Source organism: Montipora foliosa, chromosome 1 (assembly GCF_036669935.1).
Source record: "Montipora foliosa isolate CH-2021 chromosome 1, ASM3666993v2, whole genome shotgun sequence".
NCBI classification, from domain to species: domain Eukaryota; kingdom Metazoa; phylum Cnidaria; class Anthozoa; order Scleractinia; family Acroporidae; genus Montipora; species Montipora foliosa.
The window spans coordinates 15,655,185-15,665,184 of NC_090869.1; the positions used below are offsets into that span (position 1 = coordinate 15,655,185).

General features: G+C 39.2%; 2 protein-coding genes across 2 annotated transcripts in view; one reads left to right on the forward strand and one right to left on the reverse strand.

Annotated features, from left to right (window-relative positions):
* The window catches only part of LOC137991077 (uncharacterized), a 7,024-nt gene extending 5,487 nt beyond the window's left edge, over positions 1-1,537 (forward strand). The window contains exon 4 of the mRNA XM_068836206.1: positions 1-1,537. This exon is cut by the window's left edge and continues 225 nt beyond it. The gene's annotated coding sequence lies outside the window, so the exon portion shown is untranslated.
* Positions 1,538-3,659: 2,122 nt separating this feature from the next.
* LOC137991067 (uncharacterized protein C20orf96-like) overlaps positions 3,660-10,000 on the reverse strand; it is a 20,099-nt gene continuing 13,758 nt past the window's right edge. Inside the window, exons 8-12 of the mRNA XM_068836197.1 lie at positions 9,746-9,847; positions 7,192-7,257; positions 6,942-7,012; positions 6,716-6,787; positions 3,660-4,292 (exon numbers count right to left, since the gene is read on the reverse strand). Coding sequence (XP_068692298.1) covers positions 4,232-4,292; positions 6,716-6,787; positions 6,942-7,012; positions 7,192-7,257; positions 9,746-9,847 — 372 coding nt within the window. The 3' untranslated portion in view covers positions 3,660-4,231. The remainder of the gene's footprint in view (positions 4,293-6,715; positions 6,788-6,941; positions 7,013-7,191; positions 7,258-9,745; positions 9,848-10,000) is intronic.

Below are 10,000 nucleotides of genomic sequence, written 5' to 3' on the forward strand. Positions count from 1 at the left end.
TAAAGGGAACAGTGTTGTACCACTACAGTAGCTGTATTTTGCTGCCTTAAAACGGCTTCACACCTATGACTGTTCAAGAATGGAGCGATTTAAATTTTATTGGTGACCAACTTTCTAAAGTTTGGACATGGTGCTTTCAACAAAATTGCCAAAACCATAAACAGATACCTCAATTTGATATCTCCTGTGCTTGTCAGGACTTAAGTTCATGTTTTATCTTTAGGTCAGTTAATTCTAATAATTTTGACAGTTTAATTAGGATGAAGAAATTCCGCTCTGTTATTTAAGATCAGATAAAGGAATGACAAAGGCTCACTTTGGAATTTAATTGGCTTGCACCAGGGATGGTAAAAGGGAGTGTTTTTAAAACAACATTTTTCAGGTGTCTGTTACATTTTTATGATACTTATTAAGGGCAAAAGCAGAATTGAGACGTACCTCCTTGTTCATAGAGCATGAGAGTAGGTTGCATTGTGAAGACAACTCTTACTTCTTAATCTTTAGTATGTGGTAGAACGAGTCTGTGTGTCTGCTACAAACAGGGGAGGGATGCTCGGCGTCTCGCTTAGGGGTGTAAATTTCGGATTTTGGTCTCACTTATATGTAGCTGTGAAGGTCTGCTTTAGAGATGCGTGCAAATCCACAAATCCATAAAAGTAATTTTAATTTCTCTGTGTTTTAATATGGTCTCTTTTAGGGGTCAAAAAAGCCTGGGGCATGCCCAGATTGGTCTCCTTTAGGGGTTTAATTTAAAATGTCTGACGAGCATCCCTCCCCTTTTTATATGCCATTGGAAGTCCCCCATAATATGAGTGGGAATGATTGACCCACTTTGTTGCAGCATTCCCGTGGTGTTAAATATTATTTATGTAAACACATGTAGGTGTTACATCGGTTTGTAAAAACCCTTAGGCTAATAGATTTTTTTTTTATGGGAGGCATTAAAAATTTTGTAATTGTCACAAACAGCAACAAAGAGCTGAATGTGAAAAGTGTGGTCTTGATTTCTTTGGTCCAGCATCAGTATGCTTTGTGATTATCTCAAAAATCTTGTGCTAAAATTTTTGCCATTTAACTAAGACAAACTGAGACAAATTGCATTCATTTACTGGTGTTAATATTATTTTACTATGATAATGCTAGAATGCACGGTTTCGCCGATTTCCAGCTCTAGGATCATAACAGTCATGTTGCCATAACCTAGTTTAATTAGCCAAGTACATGTAGCTCCTTAAAGTCTCATACAAAGAAGTTATCTCATTCATTCCTTTACCAAGCTAGGTTAACATATTTTACTGAAGTAGTATAACTGCAAAATCGTGTACAAGAATTTGCTTTGCATTTCATTAAAATGAATTGATTCACATTCCACACGTCACTCTTAACAGGTCGTTGTTTCTGGTAATAATTCTGTGTTCAAGTACAATGTACATTAACGTATAAAACACCCACTTCAATGACATGACATTCATTAATTTACAAATCAATGTTTTCTGGCTTATCTAGCAGATTCAATAAAACATACATTATTACATGGTTTAAATTCATATGGTTACTGTGTTGTACTCCATTTTAAATTCCATGGTTGTGCACTGTCAGTTCTAACGTTGAAAGTTTGTCGAATGAAAAGCCCTTATAACCCATTGAGACCTCAAATGCCCCATGTTGATGAGTAAAATCATCTGTTGTGAGACAGTAAAATCTGTTAAGTCTCACTCCTAGGGATCAATGGGTTATTAGGGCCACCTATGCAGTATTTCACCAGACGCTCTTTGGTTTTCATGTTTTTTCTAATGTGAAATCACTTTTAACTGCCACGAAAAAGTATTTTACAGCAGTACTTCTTTCCATGTTTTGCTGTGGACTGCCATGTTGGAATCAGCCATGCTCTTGTGAATTTAACAGTGAATGTGCTATGTACATCTTTTATGTGTCTTGAGATGTTTAAGATAATTATCATGATAGCTGAATGCAGCTCTTCCACGAGTGCGGCAAAAATTGCATCTGCCTTGAAGCAGAAAATATTAATGATGAACTTGTGATGGACTTAACCCGCCATTTTCATGTAAGAGAGGCTTTCACTGACCTTGTTTTGATAACCTTTGTCAATGCACACCAGCTAGCATTTCAATAACATGGTTACAGGGTTCGTATGCGTCTTGAAAACCCTTGAATTTTGAGAGTGCATTTTCAAGGCCTTGAAAATCCTTGAAAATCTCTGCTCTTCATTCCAGGTCCTTGAAAGTCCTTGAATTTTTTTTCTGACCCGCATTTTTAATCTTTGAAAACTTCAGTGAAAATAATCAGCCACTCAAGTCATGTCATACGAACGTACATTATTTTCATGCATGTACATTATGTAAAAATGAGGAAGAATTGTACTGTCAGACCATTTCTATGGGTAAATTCATCGACATAAATAAAAAAATAGGTCCTTGAAATTTCAAAATTTGGCCCTTGAAAGTCCTTGAAAAGTCCTTGAAGTTTTGGTCCGAAAAAGTGTGCGAACCCTGTGGTTAATACCATGATAAAAACAGGGAGGACTGTCGCAGTGAACAAGAGCATATCTAGAAGGATTTAATCACATAAGAGTCAGGGACGGATCTAGGGGAGGGTGCAGGGGGTGTGCACTCTCCCCTTCCTGAGATGACCTGCAGCTTTCTAATATAACTGGTATTCTGGAAGAAAAACAACGTCACCAGTCAGCTATGCTATTCCTTGGAGGTGCACCCCCTCGTAAGAAAATTATTGGATCTGCCCCTGGGAGTGTACATGATACCTGGTTTTTATTTTGGTGGTAGAACTGCAAAAAGAAAGGGTTTGAATGTACAAAAGGCTTGCACATGTACAATAATCCTGCCAGCTGTGCAGGCGATGGCTAAGATTCGTTGCCAAGACCGCAGGTCTAAAACACAGGTCACAGGTCAGTAGTGTGTACACGTCACTACAAATAAAATGAACAACACCAAAGTGTCTCCTATCCCTAATCACTCTACAAACTAACATGTTGTTTATGTAAGTCTAGGGGAATCTATTGGCTTAGTTGTTCATCACTGGGACCAGTTGTAGTTGTGACCTTTATCTTAGACCTGCCTTTGCCAAGGGAACTGAGTGGGCAAAGTAATGGAAAATGGCTTATCATACGCTATTCCAATGTTGTCCTTGTCTTTAAAGGTTATCTAAATTATTTTGTAAGACTTAAAAGTAGATACAGGAACAATGACAAAGAGTGTGGCAACATATTTATGAACTTCTGTTTGCCAAGATCTTTCAAGGAATAGAATACTATAGAATGTTTAAAAACAATTCCTTAATAAATAAACAAGAGAGACCTTTGCCAAGTGGGAAGAGGTTGGTGCATTGATAAGAATACAAGAACTTTCCTCTGGCAAAACTGCCTACTGAAATTACTAAAATTGCCCGATGAGCCGGCAGGCGTAGGTGAGGCTCAGTTAATTAATTAATGTGCAGCTTTCGGAGCAAGAGGTCCCCAGTTTGATCCTCAGTGACTTCAACGTCTGTTTCGACTTTCCTCTGACCTGTGTAGCTATAGCTTTAAATACCCGTAAAATGGAGCACCGATAGAGGGTAGGGGGTAAAAGGCTCAGAGCTGACCGAACTACCTTTATCTTTTACATGTATGCTCACAAGCAAAGACTAAATGTGATGGTTTCAGTTTATTATATTACCACAATATTTCCGTTTACAACGTTTAAAAAGCACTTTAAAAATAGTTTTTTAACATCACAGTAATTTTTTGATTCATCGTAAAAGAACAAATTGATACACTTTTTTTCAGTCGTTTATTTCATTGAGCAGCAGGATATGACTATCTTCAGTCAGAGTTAGGAGGTAATTAAATGAGACCGGAACAAACTCAGACCGGTATGACTGAACTTGTGATTTTTTGCAGCCATTCACATGAAACCAGGACAAAATGCTTGGTGCCTGGTTTCGGGACGAAGTGATGTTTTATCTAATTAATATTCGACTGACCCAAAAGCATACAGGCTTGAAATTTCTGGACCCAGTCTGAGATTTGCTATCATTTACATGAGAACGGTACAAACTCAGATCGGTACGAGAATTTCTCATCTTCTGAGACGAAGTCGGACCGGTCAGAGTTCATTGTCAGGTCTCATGTAAATGCATAAAAAGAAATGTATGGAAGCTGATACAAACTCATGCCAGTCTGAGTTCGTCGCGGTAAAATTTACTACCCCCTTTGTTTTTATATTGGAAGCCACTGATGTGTTGGTATGTCAAGATGGAGGTCCATATCTGGAGTGCACCTTTAATAAAAAAAAAACTTGATGAGTGCAAGAGGAGTGCTAGCTCGGCAGAGTATTATTCAAGTTATACTTATTTCTGATTAGTTAACAAAATGTAGAGTGGTATTCTCACCAAAAACACAAAATTAGCTGTAATAAGTCCCGAGGGGGGAGGGGGGGAGGGGGGGGGGACTTCCCTTATAATAAGGATGGGGCTGCTCGTCGTAAATTTTGAAACGAACCCCTAAGAGATACCAAAATCCTGTCTTGTGGATGTGGCATGAATTTTTTTTGCCCCTAAGAGGTACTAAATTATGGATTTTAATTAGACAAAACTAAAAAAATAGTTAATTGTCAAAATGTCTCATGTCATAATTTTTCGGATCAATACCCTAAAAGGTATTGATCACTAAAGCTCCCGCTGTGGACCTTTTGAGGCTGAACACCCTAAGAGATACCAAAACCGCTTTTTTAACCCCTAAAAGGTACGACGAGCACCTCCGTCCTTTTAAGTAAGTGCCTTAAATAGTCTTTTTTTTAAACAGATAATGCTTTGAGTTTAAAAAAAGAAATATTTTGATCATTCCATGATCATCATTTTGTGAGTTCATTTAAATTTATAGTTGTGATTCAAATATTTTATACTACCAATGACATGGCATATTCTTTTTAAACAATTAAAAGACGTGACCTAGAACAATGAGGCAAAAATGTAAAGAGAAAAGCAATACAGCTATTACAAAACTCCACAAAAAAATTGAAACCAAAAAAATATCAAATATAACAAAAGACAAATGAATAAGAAAAATTACATCTGAAAAAAGAGCTAGGTTGACATTTCTACGCTAGGAGCCCATCAGTAGGAGCCTCCAACTGGCTTCGCTAGGTGAGGTAGCATTTTTCCTGACCTATTTATTTTTGAATTTGCTGCGCAAAGTAAAGGTGTTGCCTAAGTGGTCCGCATGATTTTGTGATGCCGATGGTTGCGATTTTCGCTTGCCTGAAGGACGTACCACTGGCTCGTCACTTTCTTCCCCTTCTGTAGCAGCGCTACACTGTACCACTATCTTCCTCGCTCTCATAACTTGAACTAGTTATGAACAGTCAGAGCTATTCGATAGTTGACATTCGCTTTCTTCACTGCTTTGGTCTGCCATGTTTTTCTGCTTGGGTTTGCAGTATAAGAGAGTCCTCAGCGCTGAATGGCTACTGAATTGTTATTGACGTTTACCATGACAACGAATGGCGCGAAAGTGGTTCTAAAAATAGATGGGTCAGGAAAAACGCTACTTCATAGAAACAAAGTGGGAGATGGAGGCCCTCCTATTGATGAGTTCCTGTTTATGCTGCATATTTAGCACAGGGTGTTCAGAGAGGCTAACAATGAGCAGCTTCATTGTGCTCTAGTGGGTCACCGCAGAATCCAGAAAATAAAAGAAAAAAGCCTCTCTTTTCACATAGTTTGTGGCATGTCTCAGATTGATGAAAATGCTGAAAAGTTCTGTCAGTTTCTTCGCCTCTGTTCTTTATGCGAGCTTGTTTAATGAGGCTAAATGTAACTTATGCAAGGTTAATCTCAAGCCAATGCAGCATGTGGTCGTTTTGTGCCAAATGGGTGTGCCTTCATTTTGGGGACAGTGACCCCAGAATCTTTGCTCATCATTGTGGGCCATTTTTGCAAATCACTGCAGATTCATTGAGCCCCACCCTTCCTGTCCCAAGGCTCCTTTGTTGTGGAGGCATAAAGTATCTGCTAATGTCAGTGTTTTTTTCCACACAACCATGTTCCGGTATGCCGGTGCCAGTTAGCGGCTGCTTCAGGGTTGTTCCCCCATGCGGGTTGCCAGGGATGCCACCGACGCCACCCTGCGGTGCCTGGTTCTCAAAGGGCCCCTTCCCGCTAACTTTCAAGGCACCAGTTCCCAAGCTCATCAATTGACAATGAGTTTAAAAATTAATAAATTATTGTTACTTTGATCTGTCACACCAGAGAGACAAATTATCAAATCAACAAAATGCAAAGCATAATCATACGCCAGCCAGAGAAAAACATCATTATTTTGTTTGAGCAAGTTAGGGTTTCACTTCTCATTGGCTAATTGACAAAAGTGCAGCAATTTTAGAAGCATTCTCAAGGTTAGCAATGTGAAACATCAGTTAATTAGTCTTACAAAATACCAAATAGATTTCACTGGTGGGAGCTTTGTGTCTCTGTTTTTATAAAAAATAATGTCAAGTTACTTGACTAGTACTACATTGTTTGATGAATAAAATGTTGTTTTGCCTGTCGAGATCAAAGCAGCATATATAGCTAGTATATAGCTGAAGATCTACAGTATGAACCTATAACAGTCTTTCGGTTAGACCATACCCGCTAACACATGCATGAATACTGTACAGATCACAGAGATTCATGCTTATCAGCACTCTACGTTAATACTTACTTTTCTCTTTTCTGAAAAACGTCAGGGAAAATTTCAGCTCGAGAATCCAAAGCTTGACTATTTAACATTTCTCTGCAATAGTGACATAATTATATAAAGCAAAGTGGATATTAATTTACTGAACCTTGGTGGGTGCCAATAATAATTATTATTGCCAAGGGCATGAGATCATTTAGAAGTTCTGTGAGGATTAAAAACCTGGTTTTAACAGGAAAATTCTCCCCACCTGATTTCAACTTCCAATTTATTGTTATTCCTTTCCAGCAATTTTACTTCATTCCGATGGATTTCAACTTCCTAAAGGAAAATAGGATTTTACCATTTAAAATGCCAGTCACATGCACAGTGTCTAATTGCAGCACAATTACTGAACTATATGAATTGCAATATTATTTAAACCAATGAGGTTACCCATAACTTAAAAAAACAAGTCTCAAAGTTACTGTAAATTGCAAATTATTTTATTTAATTATTACCTTCTTCATTATCATATTTTGCAAAGCCATCTCTTTGACATCATCTCCCATGGCATTTATTGTTTCCTAAGAGATTTGGAATAAGGATACTACAGTGTAAGTAAATACAAAATAGGTCCTGCACATGCAGAAGAAATTTTCAAGTGTACCAAACTCTTATTAACCATTTCATAACAAATGACTGGTACACAGTTAGGGTTTTCAAAGCAATAGACAAGTGGCAAAATAAAAGTTTGCTGGACACAATTTTTAACCCTTTCAGCCCTGATAGTGCCAAATGGCACTTATAGATTTTACTCTGTCTAACGCCAGACGATTTTACTCGTCAATGGGGAACCCCTCGGGGCTTAAAGGGTTAAGCTAACAGCGTGAAAAAACTATGTCTCCGTTTAACCCTTTCAGCCCCGATAGTGCCAAATGGCACTTACAGATTTTACTCTGTCTAACGCCAGACGATTTTACTCGTCAATGGGGAACCCCTCGGGGCTTAAAGGGTTAAAACATTCTCTAGACAAAAGTTGTGGAAAACTAGCTTACACATCTCACAGCAATTTACATGTATGTCATAGGTACCGCTAGTGATTGAGTCTGGGAGACAGTGCTTAATGTTTGTATTTATCAGTAAAGTGAACACTGATGAAACCCTTTCAATGCCTGGTGAGGCCACGATTTGCAGTAAGTGTCATCACAGAACTCTCTAGAAGCAGTAGGTATTTCTGCATTGAGATGGACTATGATGTACTTTGGATTGGTTAGGGCGCTTGCATTGAGATCCAGAAATCTCAGCTTCAAGATCTGTTCAGTTCACTTGATAAATTTGATTCTGGTAGTCCTTGGTTCAACTTCTCAGCTACAGTTGTAAATAGCCAACTGGCTTGCATCTGGCCAGTTAGGATTCTTAACAGTTGTTGTTCATTTTGTTGATTGTTTCACTGGCCCTGAAAAGCCCCTGTGGAGGATGGCCCGTTGAGTATGTAAATTTGTATTGTATATTAATGTACAGTAACTCTTCCATTGAATACCACAAAAACAGAAATTATACACATGTGTGGATCATTTAGCTGATTTAAAAACCATGACTGGCTGCCACTCATTCGTGAGTTCCAGTTGAAAGAAAAAAGCCATCACTGTCAAAAATCACTGACATGTCCAGAAATGCAAGTTTTCAGATGTATGCCAATTCAGTAACGTGATGAAGTGTCCCTTAGCTTGCTCTCTTTAAATTCAACATCATTTCTTGGCTGAGAATACAGACAATTAACATAACAAACGTCACAGTGTCCCCCAAACTCTGACTCTCAAGTGAAGAGATAAAGCTCAGTATTCCCCTGCCAGGGGGGAGGACTTGCATATGAAAGGGGTGAGGATGCTTGTTATCTCTCTTGGGGGTGAAAATTTTGGATTTTGGCGTCACTTAGGGTGTTCTGGCCCATATGGTCTCATTTAGGGTTGCAACAGAAGAAACATATTGAGGAGCAAGGATGCAATTGTCGGTTAGTGCGCTGCCTTGCAGCAAGGGGTCTTGAGTTCGAGTCTCCGATCTCGCATCCTTAAATACCTGTAAAACGGAGCACTGATGGAGAGGGGGGAGTAAAATGAGCGCACCATCGACATCAGGTTTGTCAGTTTAATTACTGTAACAGTTACAAGTTATCGACATTAAATATGGTCGCTTTACTTTACTTTACTTTATAGTTAATGAGGTTAAATGCAGTTTAACTGAGAGAACAACTAGGAGCGACTGCAGTGGGTTGTTTTCTGTGGTTTTGTTATATTTGTGCATGCATTGGATTCCCTAGAGCTTTGCGTGGTACAGCTTATTCATCAGTGTGGCGGGAAGAAGGAGCATTTTGTGTGGAGTGTTTAGAGGTTTTCTCCCTCCCTCCCTCCCCCCCCCCCCCCCTTCAACATTCCACTGCTTATCAGAGTGACGGGTGCCTGTCTTCTTGAGGGTGTGGGGGCTCATGGCTCATGGCTCATGGTTTGTCAAGCTTTGCCAGCCATCACTGCAGTCTCCATCTTGGAGCTGGCTGCCAATAGTGGAAGCTCCAGGAATGGCTCAGGCCCCCAACCTCCACTTAGTGACACAGCTGTCAACCGGTATTTACATGTTTTAAATATGGTCTCTTTTAGGGGTCAAAAAACACCTGGGCCACACCGAAATTGGTCTCCTTTAAGGGTTTAATTCAAAATTTCCGAAGAGCATCCCCGCCTCTTCATATGCAAAGTCCCCCCCCACCCTAGCACTTTTTTCCCTAACCTAAAATGAATTCTTACCCTGACACATATCCTCTAGTTGGAAACTGGAGGCAAATACTTATAATCATAATTTATTGGGCATGCATCTGAATTACATGTATGTAAAGTGAAAATCAAGATCCACATCTATCACAAAAGTGAATGGTCTCTTTACTTTTTGTTGGTGAGGCCCTGTTAGGGGTTTTAAGGATAAGGGATATCTGCCCCCAGACTTTTAGGGATAAGGGATGACTAAAACCCTCCCCCCGCCCCCTTCCTAACAGGGCCTCGTTAGTGAACCAAATTCTCCGCATACCTCTGTAACCTTAGTTGTTATTTCATGTTGGACGGATTTATTCTTTTGACTAAACTTGTCTCTTTCAGCATCAACTACAGCTTGTAACTCATCTAGTTCCTCCTAACAAATGAAAAGAGTGTTTTTCAAAATCACTAGGTTTTCAGTAGTCTACACAATAGATAAGGATGGCAACTGACAGTTCCAAGTTCTTAAATACATGAACTTTGTCAAGGTGGCAGATCTTGTCCTACCGAATTATCTTCTCCTCTACAG